General features: G+C 36.0%; 1 protein-coding gene across 5 annotated transcripts in view; it reads left to right on the forward strand.

Annotated features, from left to right (window-relative positions):
• Positions 1-24,482, forward strand: part of ADAMTS6 (ADAM metallopeptidase with thrombospondin type 1 motif 6) — a 153,114-nt gene that overhangs the window by 122,453 nt on the left and 6,179 nt on the right. For all 5 annotated transcript variants that reach the window (XM_065047464.1, XM_065047465.1, XM_065047466.1 and 2 more), the window contains 4 exons: positions 7,993-8,122; positions 11,253-11,457; positions 17,533-17,709; positions 18,940-19,096. In XM_065047464.1, coding sequence (XP_064903536.1) covers positions 7,993-8,122; positions 11,253-11,457; positions 17,533-17,709; positions 18,940-19,096 — 669 coding nt within the window. The remainder of the gene's footprint in view (positions 1-7,992; positions 8,123-11,252; positions 11,458-17,532; positions 17,710-18,939; positions 19,097-24,482) is intronic.

Below are 24,482 nucleotides of genomic sequence, written 5' to 3' on the forward strand. Positions count from 1 at the left end.
ACAGAGACTGTAGCTGGAAAATTTGGTTAATATAAATATGTATTGTTGGGAGAACTTAGAAATTAAACCACTACATGGCTTTGTTTTCTATAGGATTCATTATGAAGCCTGTTATTGAAGTTCTGTTTACTTGAGCTCTGTCTTTAGAAGAGGCATTTTACTCTACATCAAAGGATAACAAAATATAAAACAGTTAATTTCTCAATGAAAGTCAAAAGAGAACAATAAGCATGTGTGAGAAATACTAGTGTGGAAATTACTTTTTTATTTATGAGGTATAAAATAATTATATAGTGACTCTGGGACAGACTGTGAACTAGTTAAAGCCATCAGCATTTTCCTGCCTCTTACTGTAGTTGGTGTATCGCACCTGTAGTGCAAGGACTGATCAAGGTTTGATCATACGGTAACTCATCTTGATCCATGAAAGCTCTAGATGATGTAGAGCCAGATATATTTTTATATCAAAGCATAGGCTTTATGTCAGAGATGTAGGCAAATCTAAAAATTCTAATTAACATATTTAACATCTGAATTTTAATGTTATGTCTTTTTGTCTAGGTGTATGTTACACTTAAAAAGCTTTTCATAAAAGAGCATAAAATATGCACCTCCCTTCTAGCCTGTCTTAGTTTTGCAGAGTAGGAAGAGCATGGCAAATGGAATGGTAGTAGGTAGGACAGCTCAGTACAGTGCCAGAGCAGCTCCCTTGTGTGACTCCCGTGTGGTGCTGAGCAGCTAAAAGCACACGTTGCAGTCTTACTTGCTAATTACCAATTCATCATTATATGGGTGCCTTTCTGGAATGTCTGACCTCTGAAGCATGCAATGAATTTCATTGTTGCATGGAGTGTGTGTAGAGCAAAGTATTCTGAAAACTCAGCCAGGCACCTGAAATCAATGGACTCTTTCTACAGTAGACATTATACCTCTTCTCCCCTTGCATTTTTATGGAGTGATCTAAGAGAGAAATTAAAGTTTGTGAAACCAACACTTACATGTTTAGATTGCCTCTAAAAACCAGAAGGAAGTTAGTCTTTCATGAGAGATCGTCAGATGAGTATTTAGTAGAGTGATTTACGTTAAAGGGGAAAATAACAAAATATTCCATAGTTTCTGTGCCAGGGAGCATCATGTTACATATAGTGAACCAAGTGAATCAAGTCACAAAGTCTGAGATTTATTTTGGTATTTTCTTAAGTTTTTCTAAAAATAAGTTATTCAGGTTTACCAGGTAGTTAAAAAGGCTTGCCTGGTAACAGACAACTCCCTTATTTTCCTAGATTCATGTACTCATATGTAGGATGAGAATATAATTTTGTTTATTTTTAATATCTCTTGGTGTCTGTTCTTAGGCATGGAAATCTAGAGTTGCAGCTTTTCTTTTTGTACACTAGAACCAATATTTTTTATATTTAAAAACTTTTCTTTAAAATACAAATTTATAATATCTGAGCTAGTTCTTCCTCTATGGGAACATTATGTACAACTGAAGTACGTGTATTCTCCATACTAATTCCCTTTTTCCCCTGAAAGTCCACTGTTCTACTCTGAGTCAAGAGTTTTCAGAAGGAAAGTTTGTTACTGTCTCATATAGGTCTTTATAGCTGGTGGACAAGACTTGGACAAGACAAAAATAAAACAATGCCAGAGAATACCAAAATGCACTGCGCAAGTTCATCTATACAGAGAAGCGTGGGAAAGTAGAGAACACAGAGAATTCAGAAGGATGAACAGTTCACTGAAATTCAGAAAAGATGACAAAACCAGAAGATTTTTCTTAAGAACCTGATTACTTTGTAATTTAATGAGAAAGTCTGAGGGAAAACTAGAATACATAGAAATGGGAAATAAAACAATAACATGAGGCCTGGAAATAGAAGAAAGTGATAAAATAGGAAAGGATTATATCACTCACATATCATAGAATTGCAGTTTATTTACTCTTGTGCCTGTCCTTTCTTTTATGTTTTCTTGTAGCTTTCCAAGGGTAAGTGTATGACTTTGTCCAGATCCAGTATTCTTAGCAAGGAAGGGAACTTTTAGTGATGATTTTTTTAAAAATCCAACAAAGGAAGAAAAAAAAAAAAAAAAGAAAAAAATCCTTCTGTGTCATTTTACTTTTGTATACGCTTAAAAACAAATTTTTAAAATTTCTTTCATGCTTAATAAATTCTAGCAGTAAATGGCAACAAATGACATCATTTGTTATCTGAAATTTACCAGGTGTTCCAAGCATTGGTCTTGGTGTCATTCATTCTATTAGAGTTCATCTCCAGATGAGTTAGATGTCTCAGATTTTAACGTTTGTTGTTTGGTTTGGTTTGGTTTGTTTTTTTTTTTTTTTCCTGAAATAGTCAGTATAGTATTATAAGTGAATTGCTTGCTGCCCAGTTTTCTTTGCTGCTCATCACTCTTGTAGAGTGGTGCCTACTGTGTTTTTCTTTCATGCCCTCAGATGAATTATGGAACTGTCTTTAGACAAATAAAACATACTTGTCCTCATCAAGGCAAAAGTTTGGCTCTGTGATGAACATCTTGTGATCTGATGAGGGAGCTCAGAAAGTATGTCTGGGTTAACCAGCATGCACTAGTTTTAGTGATGCAGGTTTCACTATTGGTACTGGCATCTTTGTAATTAATTGTTGCAATCACAAACCACAATTTTTGTTTTACTTTTAAAAATAGAGATAGCATTTACATGCCTGCAATTTTAATTTAAGAATAAAATATGCTCCATGTAATTTAAAAATTGGCTGCTGAAAGTCATGCAGACTATTTGTTAGTTGAAATCTGCAAAACATCCCAGGTCTCTGGAGATTATGGTCACTAAACCACTGGAGTTTTGTTTTCTCTTAGAATTGCATTGACCAGTCATGAGGACATTTTATGCCTTCTGTTATAAACTATAAATCTGTAGATTTGAAAGCAGAATATTTCTGTCTAACTGCTTGTAATTATTCCCCCAAGAGTTTAAATGAACTTGATTAGCTGTGCTTTTTAGATTATTTTAAGAGAGACCATATACTCAGGGAAGAGTTAATAATTTAAAAATATTTTTTTCAAGGCCCACAGGGCTTAACCAAGATGTAGCTGTCAATTGGGTAAAAACTGTACTTTTTCCATTTCTTTTTCTTGTCTTAAAGTTAGAAGCTGAATTTTGTTTCTGATATTTTGTTTTAAATAGCACTGTAATTAGACAGCCATGATGCAAAGTTTACATGTTGTGTGGAAAGATGCTGCAGAACATTTTAGAACTGGATTAATATATCTCCTGACATGGATTAAAGATTCTTTACTGTGTGAGTGAGAAGTGGTGAATATCTTACGGGTGATATGCTACCTGACCAGTGTTCAATAAATAACACGTCTGACTTAAATTCTTTTGAAAATGAAGCAGTGATAGCTGGTGTTCATAGTACTTCAGAATACTTTCTTAGTACATAGGTCCTCAGAAATGAGTTTACTGAGGCTGCCAATTTTTAGTGAAAGGCTAGAAGGAAATGTGTCTGAAGCCAGCAGAAAATCTAGTGAAAACATAACATTAATATCCATGCTATCCCATAATTATATTTGTGAGAATGGTGTGCATCATTAAAATGCTTAATTCTGAAGTATTTATAAATTATTATTTTAAAGCAATTATATTTGAGGGAAATATCATTATGAAGGCAACATGCAACCTATTTTATCTGCCACAAAAAGAATTCAGGCAGCTTGTGATATAAAGGATGAATGATTATTCATCAGTTGGAGATGAACACAAATTGTACGCCAGCTAGCAGTGCCATGTTACTAGTATTGCTGTTTGCCTAGACCCTTTAAATACTATTTCTAATCGTGGTGAAGCTTAAGTAGAAATTTGCAAAAGAAATACTCCTGCTTGGGTTGTCAGATCTGATTTTAATTATACTCATCTGTTGCCAGTGTTTGCATAGATTATAGAATTTAAAGTGAATTACCTTGTCATAGCTTCTCAAATATTTCGATCTTCCACTTACTTGTCAAGAACCAAAAGAAGTGATCATAAATCTGGTAAACTTTTTTTTTTTTCTCTTCTGTGCTGCAATTGTTATGTCTTTACTAAAATAGTACTAAACGAGTAGAGAACTGAGGAAAATAATCTCTCACTCAGTGTGTCTTTATATATATAAATATACATATCTGTAAATAACAACATTGAACTACTAACTGATTTGAAATTTCAAAAAAAGTATAAAGATCTAGAAATAAGTGATGAATGGGGCCAAGAGTAGCATGATAGATCATGCTTGACTAGCCAGACATATTTTAATATATAACTAATTTTCTAGACCAAGGAAATGTAGTAGATTCATTGATCTAGACTTAAGGTTTTTGTTGTAAGCTAAACCTAAAAGAGAATTATAAATTATTACTGAACAAGAGGCATGTTTAAGGTGTAAATTACCAGGCCAAAAGGCAATGAGCCTAGTAGGCTTCTTAAAGATGTTTCACATGACTCATGAGACTTCAGTTTTTCTTGTTTTGATGGCAGCATAAAAAGTAGAAAGCTCTGATAAAATTTGGTGACAGTGCAGCACTAGAAGACATGTGAGGAAGACCGGGATATGTTGTAGTCATTGTAAAGGCAGATTTGAATTTAGGATGTGTTTATTTAAAAGTGCTAATGGCACTGGATAAACACTAGTAAAATCCCTCTGGAGTACTGGGGACACTTATTATTGTGGCTGTAATAAACCCAGATGTGAGGAGATGTACAGAAGGGTGGTAAGGAATGTTGCATCTAACAACACAGAAACTGCAAGAGTTAACTTTGTGTTAACCAAGTCATTTAAAATGAAAGAATGTTTTGACTTGTGGCAGCCACAGGTGTGAAGTTCAGAGGAAAAAGATGCACCTGGGCATAAAGTGGAACTTCATCAGTTTATGGTTGCCAGCAATGGAAGGGTGTTGCTTATAGCTGTGTGTTCAAAGTTCCTGTGTTCCAAGGTTATTTAATTGCCCTTATAGTGCAAGATCTCACTGAATTTCAGTCTTGTATCATTTCGTATAATTGAAATATTAAGTGCTGAGGATGCTATAAATGGAACATCTTTATGTGAAACTCTAAAATCTTTGATACCTGATGAATATCTGATAGAAAATATCTGTATATTAACAGAATTGACCAACAGATGTGGAGGCATGTACTTCAGGCCCTTGAGAGTCCTCCATGCTAATGGTTTAAGTTGTTTATCAACTCCAGCTGGACCTAACTATCTAGCAAAATGACTGCATCATTTATAGTACAAAAATTGAAAATTAGCCAAAAAAAAGAGAGATTGAATACTGTTGAAAATGGTATTTTCTTTTTAGCTTGGTCATATAGATTTTGGTATGTAGGATACACTTGAGAAACAGTCTGGCAGCCTTCTATACTGCTTAGTGGTACCTACTGTTGTCTAATGTTGTGGCATTCAGAAATATGTAGAAAAAGAGGAAAATGAAGAGGCTGATTGGTTTACCTGGCTCACCTGTAAGACATGTCGCGTATTAATCGCTATCTTTTTAATAAATAAAGCTTACTTTAAAATTATTGTGATGTTTATGGATAACCTGATATATCAGATGTGTGAAATGGTTTACAACCTGATTTGAAGTGTCTGTGTTGTGAAGATTAAGTGTAGCTTTAATCAAAAAGGAGATATCCCAGCAGCAAAGCTACAGACTCTGTATTTAAGTACTACACTAGAGTGAAAACTCCAGCATTAGGCACATTTGGTCTCAACATGGTTAATAATTTTGAGGTGAGGTGATGAGGTGGAAGATTTTGAGTGTTGTTGAGTGTCTCACCTCCTACACAAGCAGACTGTAAGAAAGGATATGATACGAATCTGATTCCTCTCCTGCTTGTCAGAACCATGACCATTAAGCGCTGAGGACAAATGGACGTTCTTCTGTGCTTAGGATGCAGACTGCTGGGTTTTTGTGAGAATATTTTAATTAACAAATCTCTATTTTTATGTGAGGGATAATATCCACATTTTGCAGGATGTCATGACAGTTGTCTATTAAATAACAATTCCCTATTGCAGAGTGATTTCAGCTGAGGGTACATCTCCAGAAGAGTGCTTTTAACTGTGTGCCATAGAAATTGGAGGAGTCTAAGAGGGCAGGGAGAGGCAAGACTTTTTAATAAGCTTTTGGGTTACAATGCAGCCAGGGATGCAAGATTCATGGGGCCCATGGCAGGAGGACAAGGAAGAGTTGAACCTGTATCCAGAATATAAGGCATTCATCTAGCACAGAGACAGGTATGGTTTCTCATCCTTTGGTCTCAAGATGCTTAAGATATATTACATCAGACTGTAATTGAATAAAAACTAGAAATAATCTACAGACTAGAAACCACAGTCTTGCCACCTTACCTAAATTAATCTGTAAGTCACAGAAGTTATTGTTTCCTCATGTGAATCCGCAATCCCCTCAGAATGAGAAAGGATCCTACCTACTCCTGCATCTGCAGCCTCATGGAGGAGTGCATGCCACCCCAATGCTCATGCAAAAGGAGGCTACCATCTTTTCCTGTGTTCTTTGCACAAAACATCATGAAGACATTTCATATGCCTGTGTGTGTAGGCTGAGGGACTTCAGTTTGTAGCTGAGCAGGATGCTTTGTGGGCCTCATTCGAGACATCTCAAGGCTAGGTTTGACTCACTGTTGGGATCAAATACCTGGATTCTGTGTAGGTCACATCTGAGGAACCGAAGTAGGAAATTGGACTCTTGTCCATCATGAGCAACAAAAGAGGCAATTGCAAAAGTAATTTGATTAGCTTGTTTATAGTGAACAAAAGGACTACAAATATTTGGTGAAAGAAATTCCATGTTTTTAGTGGGATGTTTAGTGTCTGAAAAACATACAATTAATTATATTATTGTACGTCTACCTCCTATAAAAAGCTTGTCTTAAAATGAAGAGAGCACTGTAAAGTCAAGTTGGCAGATATTTGAAGACAGGATGTTTTAATCCCAATTTAATTGTATGCATTTCACATTTTGGGAAAAGTAAAATAATTATTTTTATTTTTAAGAAAGGTTCAGGGCTTTTTGCCACTTTTATCATACAGATAATCCTATTATTTCAGTTTAATGTCTACTCATGTTCAATAAGAACTGTATATGAATTGCAGATCCACAGTCTTTTTATGCTAGCAAACATCATGCAGCTTGTTCTAAAAAGAGAGGTGGAGACCATGTGTACTACTCTTTACAGGAATACTCTGAGTTGAACTGTTGTCATACCCATGATTCTTTAATGCTTTTCTTTAGATCCTGTTCTTTTAAAAATCAAAAAATCTGCTTAATACACTAACTTGCAATGTTGTCTTGGCAGTGATATGTCATGATGTTTTGGGAATAATAATCAATTCTAAATTGCCCTGTTGATGGTTAACAATGAAAAAGGAGCTGGAAGTGCCAGACAAAACGAGTGTTCACAGAGACAAGCTGCATCTTTCAGAATGAATAATACTTCTATTATTTTAATGAAGACAATGTTTATAGGATGACATGTATAAAAATGCAACACTGTTTCCCACTATTGCTGGTTTATTTTAAACCAGAACACATAAACAATAATTCTGCATTTAAGTGTGACCGCATTCTATTTGGTGATGTTTTCTTTGGAAATTTAAGTGTCTTTTACTAGGAGAAGGGGTAGACAGAAAATGGATTTTGTGCAATATACAAATAAAAACAATCTGTTAGTAAATCTATAAATATATTCCCTTTGTTTTAGAAAACAACAGCAATTTAAAAACCTCTCTCAGTTGGGTGGCCTAAAATTGAAGGAAAATAAAATATCTAGTGTGGTCAGGGGGTGTTCTGTCAATTGGAACTCACACCCCTGCAGCATTCAGCCAATTAAAGTGGAATGCTAGGATTAGTAATCAATAGGTAAAATGCACTCTTACTCAACAAGTAGAAGAGCAAGAATGGTTAATTAATGGTGTTTCATTTCATCTTAAGGTGTGCAGAAACAAGAGGTGGTGTGTAAAAGGCTGGATGACAGCTCCATTGTACAAAACAACTACTGTGACCCTGACAGTAAGCCTCCAGAAAACCAAAGAGCCTGCAACACTGAGCCTTGCCCACCTGAGTAAGTCATTAATCACTAAGATGGACATGTGTTTTGCATAGGTAGAGAAGTCTTTGTAATCTATAATAAATCCTGTTGACCAAATGTGTATAAAATTCTTACCTAGTTTTATGGTCCTGTTGATTTATCAGACAGGATATTTGGGTTTGGTTTTTGATTTTAGTTTCAGTCGTGGAAAACACGTACTTTGACCTAGAGGAGGCCTAATTTGACTGAGGATCAGTGGTGTTTAAACTACACAAAGCAGAGCTTGTAATTAAAAAAACAAACAAACAAACAAACAAACTTTCCATAGATATTTACATTACATACTAAATGTTTGCTGTATTTTTAAGTATATTAAATGAAAATCTGGGTTGAAATGTTCACTTGAGAAATGGCAAATATAGAAACTGCTTAGGAGACCAAACTACTGGTAATAGTTTTGTCAAGTAACTTTCTCTTCAGGATACTCATTGTTGTACAGTAATACTGTGTGCCTGTAGGATTAGGTCCCTACTTGGTTACATCTGTTTAGTCATAGTTTTAAAGATAGCTGCATGCTATAATAAAAAACACAACAGCTCATTTGTTCAAGAATGAAACTTGACAAGGACCTATAGCATAGCTTGGTCTTACTACAAAAACTGTTTAGAAAGAGTTGTGATATTTTACCCTAGAAAATAATTTCAGTATGTGCATAACTCCTTCTTACATTTTGAGACAAATAAAACTTGTGTAAAAAAGAAAAGAGTTACAACAGTTTATTGGTTCACAAGCTCTGAAAAATTTAAGTTCAATGATAGTCTGTAGTTATATTCTAATTGGACATGAAAATCATTAATGCTGATTACATGAAGATATTACACAATAAAGAAATACTGTGGTCTCTTCTAAATGTCTCTTAGAAACTGTAAAATTGTAGCATGAAGGACATCGGGAGGAATGAGACAAGACTATAATGCATTAAAATCCTAACAGGTCTTCATGAAGCCAGTTTCTTCCTAGAATATCATCCACTTCTCTGGAGTGGTGACTGGTTGCAGGATGTCAGAGAAGTGTCTTCCACAGGTACTCTACCTGTGTCACATACTGTACTCATTTGACCTAAACAGAAGTGCTCTCACACTGCTCTCACCTTGTGCATGTTTGAATGTTAATATAGTGTCTCACAAAGAGGTCAGGTCATTGTCCCCACAGTCTATATGTAAATATATATTTAGCCTACAAGGATATGCACTTAGATTCTGTTTAGATAACACTGTTTAGCATGGCTAAAAGTGCCTAAACTCTCACACCATGTACCTGAGAGCAGAACTTGCTAAGTGGTTGTGTTTGGTCAGTTCCTTTTTACCAAACACATTTGTATCCCTTCTTTTGTGTGGCTTACCCAGTAACAAATTAGCACTTTAAAAAGTAATGTTAACATAGTTATTCCAAACTAGTTAATTTTTATTTTTTGCACTGGCATTATTAAAACAAAACAAAATAAAACCACACAAAAATACACCAAAACCAAGGAAAAACAAACAAAACCAGCCCACAAAGCAGGACACTTCTGCATTCTCCATCCAGTACAGCAGGGACGTTCATGAATATGGTGAAACTCAAGTCATTAAGATTCAGGAACTGGGTAGTGTATATTAATCAGCATCTGATTTAATATGTCAGAGCCCATGTCTACCTCCATTCTAATGTTGCCCACAAGATGAGCACAAAATGCCAGATGCTTAAGGAAGGGTTCTCGATTTCTGATCATGCAAGTAGTATAGAAAAAGGCTGTTCTAACTGAATGCCAGCTACATTATACTTGAGGTCCCTGAGCAGCAGAAAAGACTTTGTTCACAATATTGTGTTTGTTATTGCAATAAGTAACTCTTAAATTTCCATATTACAAGAAATTACACAGGTTAACATAGTTCTGTGAGTACTATAAGTAGTACTGTCCTGTCACACAGTATAAACATAAAAGGTTCCTCAGAATGCACTTGAGTAAATCATAGAACCAACTAAAAATTCACAATTAGCCTCTCCAAAGCTCTGAAAACATTCTAATTCACCCTACTGTGGTAAAAATGTAGGTTTGGTATTGAAGAATCACAAATTAATTCTCTTTCACTGGGAAGTTAATGACAGAATATGGCATATTTGTTTGCATCTCTGTATTGATCTGGCTTCATATTAGAATATATTACACATTCTGTAATATAAGAATGGCATTTTTGCCATGTTGGTGACATGTGATAGCACACTAGCCTTCAACTTCATCCTTTGCAACGATGATTCAGGTGAGTGTATCTTATCAACATATGAAATATTGAAGACCAAATGTTCTCGACGATGTGAAGAGATTTACAGTGAATTGAGCTGCATTAACCATTCATCAGTAGGAAAAAAAAAAACAACAAACATTATAGCCAGATTAACAGCTACATTAATCTCTGCAGCAGCACAAAGTAATCTAACTATACTGTACAGTTCCTGCCTTTTACTACGTACATGCGAACACTCAGAAATTTCCTCTAGCAGCTATCATGCAGTGATTTAATATTTTAAAATATTTGTCAACATAATTTTTATGTGCTGAATTCATGTTTTACTAGTGTTTGCTTCACTTACTCTAATAAATAATATTTTTCATTCCACTATAGTAGTTTATTAAAAAAATATAAATATTTCATAATCATATGAGAATTAACTCTCAGAAAACCCAATTTTGAGACTAAATTATTTTAGAAAGGCAACCATCCTGGCTTTTAACTTGTGCTATAACCTGCAGCAGTGGTTTCCAAACATTTCCAGTTGCAAACCACTTTCAGAAAAATAATTTCAGGCACATTCATTACGAATCTACTTATATAGCTACAGTTTTTTCAGACTTAACACTCCTTTCTAACTACTAGAGCCTAGGCTGGAAATTGCTGCTCTAGAAAAATACAAAGTAGTATTATTCCTGGAAGATAAGATTACAGTGAGGAACAAATTAAAATGTTCAGTAAAAAGACCCGTAAGTTTCTACTTAATTTCACTGTGAATATGTGTATTGTTAACAGTGACTTAGGTTTCGTAATTTAAACTATTTGGATTCTGGGTTTGTGCAATTATCTATGGTTTCTGAAATGCATTAAGTCCTCTAACTTTTTTTATCCAGATGGTTTATAGGAGATTGGTCAGAATGCAGTAAGACCTGTGATGGAGGAATGCGTTCACGAACAGTTCTCTGTATCAGAAAGATTGGACCTTCTGAGGAGGAGACACTGGACAATACCAACTGTTTAACGCACCGGCCTATTGAAAAAGAGTCCTGTAACAATCAGTCCTGTCCCCCACAGTGGGTCGCTTTGGACTGGTCAGAAGTAAGAAAATTTTGCTGTGTTTGCTCATTGGTAGTAGTGGAGACAAGAGCTCTGCCACAGAATATTAGTATGTTTTCCATCAGTGCTTGCTAAGTCAAACATTAATAAGAAATTCAAAACTTCATAGATCTAGTATAAAAGTGTTCGTTTTTTTTTCTTTGTTATTTACTTCTATGTTGTTAGTTCTGTTGTTTTGTCAAATGATTCTGACCTGTTTTGATTAAATGTAGTAGAAATATAGTAAAAACCAAAATAGATTAGTAAAGTAGTACAAAAACCCACTGAAACAAAAAAGTCTTTAGAATAGCTGTTTGATGTGTGATAATTGTCTCATAGAAAAAAGAAATTTCCATTTCCTTTTTTTTTTTTTTTTTTTGAACATATAGCTGGAGAGTAGAGCTGATAGGTTTGGAATATCAGAATAAACTGTGTTTTTTTTTTTCCTGCTGAAGTAACCATGGTGACGTAAAACATCACTGTTCTTAACAACACAGCTCAAGAAGCAGACTTGAAAATTGGTATTCTCTTTATTAAAGAACATTTTTCATTAAGTATGGCAGGCTTATCCTGTACCTTATACTGATTCAAGTATTAAATTTGAAGAATGTGAACCAGTGCAGCTGAAAGGAAAGGCAGATACATTTAAATGGGACTGCATCATATGCACATCAAAGTGCAAAAATGTCGTTATGCTTTTTCACATCCTTGCTGTCCTGGACTCCCACCTCGCCTCAGTTTTTATCTCAAAGTGCGTATGAAGTACCTACGAGTTAAGATATCTTGAGTCTCCATGTCTGTGTCCTCACTGTCAAATGCAGCCATATCATACAATGGATGTCATATATTGATTACACTATGTTTTAAAGTAGTTTTGGGGGTTTGTCCTACTTCTTGGAAAACTATATTTCTGAATTTCAGTCTTTTAATTGCAAGTGTTCTAATGTTCTAGTTTTATGTCAGTTTATACCTGTTTACTTTTATCTGAAACAGTCCTCCTTCCTTTCCAGCTATTTTTCATGAGAAAGGAATTAATCTTGATCACATTCTGCTTTTATATTTCAATTTGAAGTTGTCTTTTTGAGAACAAATGACTAGAGTTAATGTATATATTATCCCAGAGGTTTCACATGTACCTCATTTGTTTCCTGCCTCTGTTGAAAATTCCTTTAACATACAGTGTGTCAGTATACCCTAAATAAGCTATTACATATTTATTACGTAAGGTCATCTTATACTCTGTTAATATGTCCAAATCTTTATCCTCATTTTTTCATTTCACTGAGTGATCTCCCAGTTTAAATAGAGATTTTTTTTAAGTGCATGCCTCTGTAGCATACTGTTGTCATACTGCCAAATTAATCTCAATTATTATGTCCTCACGGTTGTCCAGTTCTTTCTGTAGAGCGTACCTCTGTAGCATCAAGGTCAGTTAATCACCTGTCCTATCTGCTAATTTCAGTAATTTTAGAAATACTGAAAAAGTGAAATATCATTAAATAAACTGGAAAGAAATATTAATCAGATCAGTCCTATGACTGATCCTAGAAGGTCGTTGTTATCTCTCTTTCAAATACTTACTGAAGCCCAGGCAGGTTAGAACTGTCCTACTTCCTTTGTCTAAAAACATTGAAGGAGACTCTAAGAATAAACTGAGATGATCTACCAGTGATACACCCATTATTAGTGTATCCCATATTCTGTGTACTTGCTTGCCTTTTACAACAATCTTTCGTTCAAAGTAAATTATAAATCACCAGATACCATAAAGAAGTTTTAATGTGCCTGTAGTTGCATAGATCTCTTCTGTGCACAGATACTTTTAGCTCTTAAAGTTGTTAGAGTCTCTGGAAACTGAAAGCATAAAGAAGGAAGGCTACTAGCATCACTGTGAGCACTCATGGAAGTGACAAGAACAACTTTTACCATAATTTGTTAATACAGGTAACATACTTCACTAAATCACAGGATGGTTGAGGTTGGAAGGGACCTCTGGAGGTCATCTTGCCCAGTTCTGCCCTGCTCAAGCAGAGTGTCCTAGAGCCAGTTACCCAGGGCCATGTTCAGACAGCTTTTTGATATCTCCAAGGATGGAGACTCCATCCTCTATTAGTTAGTAATAGTCTGAGCGTTATGGTAGTACTTAAAGTAGTAATGTCTGTGTGTTAAATTACAATGCTCTGAGCTGCTGTGGAAGCTGCTGCTGTTCATCTTACTGCCTTCTATAATCTCCATTTGTTCTTCCTCGCTCAAGAAACTAGTTTATTTGAACAAAAGAAAAATGTCAGTTTGCTGTACTGTCCAGCTGGTTTTGTTCTGTAAGGAATTATGAACAGAATGCCATTTCAGTTAGCTTTTGTATCAATATTCTGAAACATAATGTGAATTTCTGATATTTTTTGTTTTCATTAATTTATCAGACAGATGCTTTTTCTTATATTCTGAATTTCCTTTTAATTATACCAGGTTTTGTTAATAATCCACCATCATAAAACAGATAGTCATTCCCAGACTAAACCTCAATCTATCTCTAGTTTTATATCTTTTTGAATCAGTTCTATAAAAAGTTGTCAACTTTATATCCTGAAACTTGTAGAAAAGCAGTTTCTTTCAGTGGCTTTTCTTGGTGTAGATCAGGACCTCAAGAAACCTGGGAATGTCACAGTGAATCTTGAGGTGTGTTTTGTTCTACGTGCAGAACAATATTTTTTACTCCACTGTTAGCCAGCATTTCATGAAAGAAGTAGGGCAACAAAATCAAGGCAGAAAAGGTACTCAGTGGTCTTTGTCCCTGCCTGAAAAGGTGTGGTGTATTCCAGCCCTTTGAAAATGAATCTGACTTGGAGCAGAACAGAAAGGAGTGAAAAGGAAAGATGGATGAGTGGGAAGGGATGCTCAGTTGAAGACTCCATCATTGTGGCATTGATATTTTGTAAGCATCCGTTATCATAGCACTTTATTTCTGACTGTAATATCTAGGCGTCATCTCAGTGCTAGCAAACTATATTATCCATGTGACAAGTTATAGCCATAGATACATGTTCCCCCTATACCTCCTTGAGACATTGCTCACTAAGACGTTGTCCTTAAAGTTGTCAGCACTGCCACCAACATTAAGAAGCCTGAACAAATTTTTAACCCATCATATCCAGCCTTTATACAGAAGGAGCATGTTACAATTTTGAAAAAAAGTAATTATAAGATAAATTAATTATTCAAACTCTGCTGAGCTTCTGGTTGTGATGAAGCTTAATCAGGATTGTGAAAAAGTGCCAACTTATTTCTGGTATGAATTTTGCCTGGTGTAGCTTGGAAAACTTTTTGACTTATGATACCATTTATATATAATAAGAATTTTTTTTTTCTATTCAGCATTTCCAGAAATATAATATATTGAAGTTCATATAGTAGTATACATAAAACCATTTTTATATATGTATTTATATGATTTTCTGACAGAAGCATTAAAATGAAAACAAGAGTGGCCTCAGAAAGTGAAGAGTTGAATACTGCTTCCATTGAAAACAATGGCAAACCTTGCTACTTTCCTCTGGAATGCAAGTTCCAAATTTTTGTTTTCATACTCAATATAAGCAGTACATGAAACAAGTTAAACCATTAACCATTAACACCGTTAGCACTCTTTTATATCCTAATGTACTTGTTGAGCATTAATGTGTTGTAGTTACATATTTTTTAGTCTTGAATGATAACAAGAAGTTTTTTCTCTTCTCGGTCAGAGAAACAAGAACATTTTGTTAAATATAGGGATTAAATCGAGTCCTTAAGAGAATGTAGAAGTGATTTTATGAAATAGTAATTAAAGCTAACAGTGTCTTGCACAGTGGAATGCAGTTATTCTCAGGTAATGTCAGATTTGCCATAAATTTTTTCACACTTAGTGGTAGTTGAGCTCTGACTGAATTATGCTGCCCACAACAAATTAATTCTTTCATATTTTTCCAGATAATAAACTGGCAAAAAATAATCTAAGGATTTCTTGAGAAGAGCCTTATCAAACAGGCACATGTAATTTGCGTTCAGATTACCTTTAGTCGTGACTTCCACTGAGTCAAAAATTCTAGAATCGTGCAGCAATGGTAGACACTGTTTCCTGTTTTCATTTGTCTGGGTATTTTGTCTTGCATTTGCTCTGGAGACTTTTTTTTTTTTTTTTTTTAATTCTACTGATGCTTTTTATTTTTGGGGATTCAGTATTATTGTAGGCAACCTATTTTCTTACTTCACTTTCATTTTGGAGGATGGGGTGTAGTCCATCTCATTTAGTGGCATTTTGACTATGACTCTAAAAAATTGTTGGTTTGTTTTTAAGTGATATTGTTTTCTTCTGATACCAGTAGCTGAAAGATTTTTCTCAGATGGCAGCTTAGGCATAGATACAGGAACATGTCTTCAAGCAGGACTAGAAAATTGATGCACCAAAACTCAAATTTTGATCCTCAAACTCTTGCTTATTTGCTAACACATTCTAGAGATTATGGAACAGAACAGACACATTGGGCTTTGACATTTTTGACAAGATCCTTTCAGCCTTCTATCTTTTCTGTTTGTTTTTGACAGAATGTTCAGTCACCGAGAAGAGATTGAGTGCAAGAGATTGAGTGCAAGTGATTTTTATAGCACTAATTCTAGTTCCTGCTTAAAAGTAATGCATTTTACATGAAATAGTTGTGGAAAAAAATACACACAACATTCCATATACGTATACATATACATATACACACACCTTTACGTATGTATAAGGAATATTGATACCTTAAATAGTGCTGTGGAACTGTTTTAAAGTTTCTTTAAGTTAAGCAAAGATGCTTCGTAATTAGGCATACAACAGCGAAGTTTGGATCACTCAAGTAATTTTTTTGAAAGTTAATCTTAGGTGATGTTTGGTTTTTTGTTTGGGTGTTTTGTTTTTTTACTAATTATATACTCACCCATTTTGGATGTGTGGAAAACCTCTGGTGTGCAACCTCTTGAATGTTTCTCCAGTTCCACAAAGTATTATTTCCCAGGCAGTTTTGTCTCTACAGCTGCTTTTATATGAAAGGCAGTTCCACTCTTGACAGGTTTAGCATAATCTGCGTGTAAGGTTTATGCTATCAGAAACTGATTCTGGCCCAAATACTTCAGGTTTGCTTACAGGATAAAGGTTAATATACCAACTCTGCTTGCAAAACGTCCTGGTCAGATGCTAAAGAGGGACTGATTTGGGGAAGGTCTCAAATTTTAATTTTGTTAGCATTTATCTGCTCCCCATTCTGCAGTTGTGCTAATGTAAACTAAATGACAGTTAACAGTCAATAGAAAAATGGAAGGAGAAGAGGAGGAACCAGTGTGAAGAAAGAGGAGGAAAAGCAGAGGTCATCAGACCTTACTTTCAAATCACTCTTTGATTATCTGCTTGCTCTTAGAATGAGCAGAGTGATAAAAGGAGCAAAACCAAGAACTGTGTGAAAACAGAATTAGAGTTTAAATAGGAAAGGAGACAGAAGCATGCATCAAAAGAGAGGATACAGTATTTCTGTCTGAACAGTCTGGTTTCTGTGGGGTCGAGTAAAGCATTTATCCTCCCATATGTTTTTTGAGGAAATAATGTGTTAATTGCAGCTTGGTTGTCTGTAAGTGAGGTGGAGAAAGTCTGTACTAAGGTCGTATATTAAGAACAGAGAGTTGAACTTCTTGTTTCTTAAATGCATACTCAAGTTTGTTTCATGATTGTGCTGCATGTGGCAGACCTTACTACTTTGCAGCAAAGCACTTTTCTTAAACCTTACCTGAAGGCTCTTAGATATTAGAGTAAATAGTAACACCATAGCCTAAATATGAATAGCAAAGAAAATCTACTTCTATGAAATTAACAATTATAAAAACTTGAACTTAATAATATTTGTGTTTCTAGAACTTTTAAAATTATAATTATCATCTCGGGGAAATTGTGATTATAGTTTAACTGTAAGACCATAAACGCATTCTTCTATTTTCCATAACAACATTTCTGACACTTAATTGACTTTTTACAGAGATTTCATTATTTATTTATTCATGTCAATATTTTTTCAGTGCACACCGAAGTGTGGCCCAGGATTCAAACACCGAATTGTTCTGTGCAAAAGCAGCGACCTTTTAAAAACTTTTCCAGCTGCTCAATGCCAAGAGGAAAGCAAGCCGCCAGTTCGCATCCGATGTAGTTTAGGCCGATGTCCTCCTCCTCGCTGGGTTACAGGAGACTGGGGACAGGTAAGATAGTTCATTTAAGTATTTATCGCTGTTAGTCTCCTACTCATTAGCACCTTTTCAGGATAAGATGTTGCTGGAAATGCATAAGAGATGCTTTTGTCTGAGTCATGGAAACTATCTTACTCTTTGTCTCAGCTTGAAATGTGATTCTGAATGATAGTTGTCTGCTGAACTATAAAGGGTTTGCTGACAGCAATCTAATTTCTACTTGACGGATTTCTTCATGCATTTAAAAAAAAAATAAGTAGTCCTTATTACAGTATTTTCGGAAGGGGATTTTGGGATACCACAATGTTGCAAGGCTTAAAATTTTAAAAAATGTGTTTAACTTCCTTAACAAACATGATGGAAATACAAAGGCCATTCCTATTTTAGTAAGAGAGATACATGTAGCCACCCCAAAATCTTCAAGATCTATCAAATCTTACATAAAATAGTCTGAATTACCAGACAGGGAGCAAAATTATTACGTGACAGGCTGAATGGTGCTGCCATTGTGCAGTGTTTCTAAATACAATATACTGAGTTTCTTTCTTTGTGGTTTTATGTCTCAATTATGATTAGTGGCCTCATTTTAAAACAATAAATGGATGTTTCACTTTCTCAGTTCACCGAGTAGTTTTCCACTAATAAAAATAAAACTCTTTAGCTTAACTAGCCAGAGGACAGCCATTTGTGGCAGTACAGTCTAAGTGACTTCTCCTTTAAGGTAGTTTTTCAGTTGCACATTTGTCTTAAATTGATATTGTACTAAAACCACTATAGAGATTAAAAATGTTTTGAAATAGCAAATTATTTTTGTTTGAAATATAGTTTTCTTTTTCCTTAAAAAAAAGTCCTGTAGGAGATTTGACTTCTTGATTGCCTTAGTTTTTCTTCTTTATTCTAAAATGATTATTCCTCTCTTGAAAACATGCACTTAAGCTCAGATATGATATATGAAATACTGTAAATTATAGTCTTATACCTTAAATCTGTGCTACTCAGGGAGCCAATATTACATTGTGTTTTGTTTTCTTTGAAAGACAAGTGCTAAGGTATGCTGTCAAAATCCCAAATTTCTAAACAATGTTATGAAAACTATTTTCTATATTAACCAAATATTTTCAGATGCCCGTCTTCTTTAAAATGTGTGCATGTGTACTTTTCCAAATTGCTTTCCTGTTATCTTGGTTTATATTTTAAAATTGTATCCAAATTGTTTTACCTTTTTATCTTTCTTATTTTTAGTGTTCTGCACAGTGTGGTCTTGGGCAACAGATGAGAACAGTACAGTGCCTCTCATACACTGGACAAGCATCCAGCGAGTGTCCAGAAACACTTAGACCTCCATCAATGCAGCAGTGTGAAAGTAAATGTGACAGTACTCCCATTTCCAACACAGAAGGTAAGCTTGCCATCTTAATATAATATATTCTAGAAGGAGTAATGCAACGCTGTTAGTATTACTGCATTAATTTATTAGTAATAATTTACACGATGTCATCTCTCAGCCTGTGAGTGAATTTTTTTACAATTATTTTCAAATTAGTTGTCAACAAAAAACACAATGCAGATGCTTTGTTTAAAAAAAAACACTGTTAAAGTGTAAGGCCAAGTCATGAACAAAATACTATTGTTTTGTGTCATTAATTTTCCAGTCTCTTTATTGGTTCAATGGAAATGTCTGTAGTAGCAGGGCGTGCATGATATGCTTCTCATCCACTGATTTTCTGCCTGCTCCATTAGTGGTTAACATAACAATGTAGTGGCAAAAATACTTAATTACATGGTCATTGAAAGACTGGGTCCACAGATTTAATGCTACACCGTGCTACAAGCCTATTCTTACACTTTGACTTACTTGTCAGATTCTTCTAATTAACTTCTAATTTCTTGGATTTGTAATGCCTGTTTGAAAGAATTACAGTATTTTTTATATGATACAGTCTACTTGTTCATCATAACATATTTTTACTAGAGGATATACTAGATAATCATATAAAAATAAGCTTATTGTGAAAGGTTCCAGATCTGAACTCATAAATTGTCCAAGAAAACCTATTAAGAAATTATGTCTTCTAAGTAGAATTAGAGGGTCAAGCAGTAAAATTAAAAACAAAAACAAAAACCCCACAACCTTATTCATTGTAAAAAAAAAATAGAATAGTTGCTCACAGGATCAATAAATTTTGTATGGGGAAAAGGAATTAAAAAATTACTAAAATGTACAAGTCCAAAAATCAGGAAATTTTCCATGACAATTATAGGTCTTTTAAAACAGTTATTCCCTAAGTTTTGACAACTTAACTGCAATATCACTAATGCTACTCCTTTTAATATATCTAATCTCTGTGTAGCGTATAATGGAGTATCTTTTACACAAGTTCTCCAACTACATTGAAGTTTAATATCCAAAGTATATGGAATAAGGACTGTAAATTTACATTTTTTTAAAAAGGCAAATTTATGCTACGGTTTACCCCGATTTGTTGGTCATTCAGTACCTACTGTATCCTTTCAAGTTCTCACCATAGACTTCAAATTCTCATAAAAGTCTCTCAAATTGAGAAGTCTGGCATGAAATGTGAGCATACTAGTCTTCCCAGAAATACACTGATGATTTAGTGTTTGAGCACCATAATTTACAGTTTTGAAGCTTTATTTTTAAATAGGGCTTATCATCCCGTGTTGTTATTTGAAAAACATCTTTGTAATACAATTTTCCTTGATAATTTTAATTCTCATTTTTCTGTTTAGTGCTCTCAAGCAATCTTTATATGATTATTTTCAATCTAGGAAACTTTCTACCCTTTAAAGCTCGAAGGCTAAATGATATTTTATTTCCAAACATAGATATTGACTTTTTCCAAAGGAAGGAAGGCAATAAAATACTTATTAAGTGGGCATGATTTAGTCCCAGTCTCCTCTTAATTTCAAGATGATGAGACCGTGTTGTTATTTATAGTAATTATGTTAGTAATTCTTCAATATTATCTGGAAAATAAGCTAATCTCCCATAGATGACTACAGTCAGGGGTCTTCTGTATGTCATCTGTGTACACTGGATGGCCATGGACTTCTTAACAGTGGAGCTGTGCAGGGTAACAATGAAAAGTAAGGCTGTTGATAATAGTTTTCAAGGACCTACATATTCACTGGAAAATTTTTAGGTTCCACAAATAAGAAATGTTGAAAATCACTTCCAGATGGACTTCAGCTCTCTGGCCTGTACTCTGAGTTGGCTGGGCATGAGCCAGCTGCTTACTGACAGCCATGCAGCCTCATTAGCACAGTTAGGAACAATCAAGATATAGCAGTTAATTCCAACAGATACAGTTCCCACCACATTGCCACTTAGCACCCCATTTTTGTTTATGTCCCATGTTGAAGGTATTTGCTGGAAACCACTGATTATTTGTTAGTGATTAAGTGGCTTAAATGACTTAAAAGTGTAATCTCAAAGTTCATTTAGCAATTTAAAATACATCCTTTCAGAAGAACCTTATTACAATTACAGAATCATAGAATTATTTTGGTTGGGGAAGACATTTAAGATCATTGACTCCAACCCTTAACCTAACACTACTGAGTCCACCTCTAGTCCATGTCCCTAAGAGCCTAATCTACAAGTCTTTTAAACACCTCCAGGGATGGTGACTCCACCACTTCCCTGGGCAGCCTGTTCCAATGCCTGACAACCCTTCCCATGATGAATTTTTTCCTAATATCCAAACTAAACCTCCTCTGGTGCAATTTGAGGCCATTTCCTCTTGTCTTATCACTTGTTACTTGGGAGAAGAGACCAACACCCTCCATGCTATAGCCTTCTTTCAGGTAGTTTTAGACAGTGATAAGGTCTCCCCTCAGCCTCCTTTTCTCCAGGCTGAACAGCCCCAGTTCCCTCAGCTGCTCCTCATCAGACTTGTGCTCCAGACCCCTCACCAGCCTCATTGTCCTTCTCTGAACTCTCTCCAGCACCTCAATGCCTTTCCTTTGGTGAGGGGTCCAAAACTGAACACAGGATTCAAGGTGGGGCCTCACCAGTACTGAGTACAAGGGGACAATCACTTCTTCAGCCCTGCTGGCCACACTAGTTCTGATACAAGCCAGGATGCTGGTGGTCTTCTTGTCCACCTGGGCACACTGCTGGCTCAGGTTCAGCCACTGTCAATCAACACCCTCGGGTCCTTTTCCTGCAGGCAGCTTTCCAGCCACTCTTCCCTGAGCCTGTAGCACTGCCTGGGGTTGTTGTGACCCAAGTGCAGGACCCGGCACTTGGCTTTGTTGAACCTCACACAATTGGCCTCAGCCCATCAATCCAGCTGGTCCAGATCCCTCTGTATGGCCTTTCTGCCCTCCAGCAGATCAACACGCCCACCCAGCTTGGTGTCATCTGCAAACTTACTAAGGGTGCACTCAATCCCCTCACCCAGATCATTGATAAAGAGATTAAACAGAACTGGCCCCAAGACTGAGCCCTGGGGAACACCACTTGTGACTGGCCAACAACTGGATTTGACTCCTTTCACCACAACTCTTTGGGCCCAGCCATCCAGCCAGTTCTTTACACAGTGAAGAAAATGACCATCCAGGCCATGAGCTGCCAGCTTCTCCAGGAGAATGCTGTGGGATACGGTGTCAAACACTTTACTGGAGTCCAAGTACACAACATCCACAACCTTTTCTTCAGCCACTGCACGGGTCACTTTGTCATAGAATGATATCAGGTTTGTCAAGCAGGACCTGCCTTTCATAAACCCATGCTGACTGGGCCTGATCACCTGGTTGTCCTGCACATGCCATGTGGTGTCACTCAGGACAGTCTGCTCCATAACCTTCCGCGGCACTGAGGTCAGACTGACAAGCATGTAATTCCCTGGATACTCCTGTTCTTTCTTGTAGATGGGTGTCACATTTGCAAACCTCAAGTCAACTGGGACCTCCCCAGTTAACCAGGCCTGCTGATAAGTAATTGAAAGTGACTTACTGATCACCTCCACCATCTCCCCGAGTACCCTTGAATGGATCCCACCTGGCCCCATAGACTTATGTGTACATAAGTGGTGTAGCATGTCACCAACCATTTCTCCTTGGATTATTGGGGCTTCATTCTGTTCCCCATCCCTATCTTCTGGCTCAGAGGGATGGGTACCTGGAGCACAATGGGTTTTACTATTAAAGGTTGAGGCAAAGAAGGCATTTAGCGCCTCAGCCTTTCTCTCATCCCCTGTCACTATGTTTTCCCCTGCATCCACCAGTGGGTGGAGATTCTGCTGAGCCCTGCTGTTGTTGCCTATCCCAAAACTAGACAAAAATTTTGTCTTCAAGGTATTTTTTTGAAGTGTTTCTTAAAAATATATTCTAATTTATACACATTTCAGAGTTGCTATTAAATACTGACTATTAGAAGCACTAACTATTTGCAAGAATAACATACATATATTGCACGTTTTCTCTCTTAAAATAACATCTTAGACACAAAAGGAGGGGACATCTCTTGTGTTAGTAAAGTGTTAGCCTTTAAACAGGGAGGCATATCTTTTTCAACATACTAGAGATGCTGGAAAGCTTGTAAGATTTAAGAACTAACTAATCCTAAAGAACACAACTGATTTTGGAAAGGTAATACTTTCTAAGAAAGAAATATTTGAGTTCTGGTGTTCCCTTGTGAATGTATTTGTGAGAGGGGTGTACTGTGCCTGTGCACTCGCTTTTGTCTCTCTACAAGTGCAGTGGGATGTGAACTGTGTATCAGTATTTCGGAATCAGGGATGGCATCTCTCAGAGCAAGGGTTCTGCCCCTCAAGACCACTGGTCAAGCAGAGCACACGTGCTGGCACACAGAGACTTGTCCCCATGCCACCTGGTAGCACTGATTTGTGCTTTGAGCCCCACTGTGGGGCAAAAGCATCTCCAACAACAACTCACTGGTTTGCTGTGGGGCTAGACTTGCCAAGGGGATACCCTTCCCATTTCAAACCCCAGCAAGCAACCTGATTCTTATCACTTGCCAAACTCTAGCACTTGCACTCTATAGAACCCATTCAGCAATTGCTGGACAACTAGATTTTGCTAACCCAAGATAAGAACATACATGTTTTTGAGGGACCTTGAGCCACTCTGCAGTATAATGGTCATGTTGGTAAAGTTTAGAAGAACTTTCTTGGGGAAAGTATGGCTTGTTTACATAAAAGAAAAGTCAACATTTTTGGCATACAGAAATAGTAAAAGAAAGTTACAATATATCTTGTCAAATTTTACATCTGCTTGGCTCTTCATTTTCTTTAAACTCTTCATTGGTGACTTACAATATTGTAGATGGGGCTTTTGACATGCTGCCACTGATGAGGGTAACATTACATTTGCTACTGGAAGTGAGCTACAGGCAGCATGTACTGCACAATTTGAAATGTATTCAGAATTATTTTATTCTCTGAAATGTATGCATGTCTGCTGAATCCAGACAGCTAAAGGCCTACTGAAACTTTGACTGAAAAACTGTTTTATCTATTTAAATTTCATTTCAGTTTTCTTTTTTTTTTTTTTTTTGCATATGTTTCTGCAGTCTCTTTAGATGAAGGCACAATGACATTCTGTGATTTTATTACTGTAACATGATACTTAATATCATAATATTGTCTGATCTAGCCACAAAGTTCAGGAAAGGAGAGTTTAATACATGCAGCTTACTGCAACTTATTAACATTAGTTTCTAGGAAGAAAAAGGGCTCTGCTAAACCTCTTTCGTGCAACCACAGTCCTATGAAAAATAGGCTACTTCATCAGCCACC

This window comes from Columba livia, chromosome Z, assembly GCF_036013475.1.
Source record: "Columba livia isolate bColLiv1 breed racing homer chromosome Z, bColLiv1.pat.W.v2, whole genome shotgun sequence".
Lineage (NCBI taxonomy): Eukaryota > Metazoa > Chordata > Aves > Columbiformes > Columbidae > Columba > Columba livia.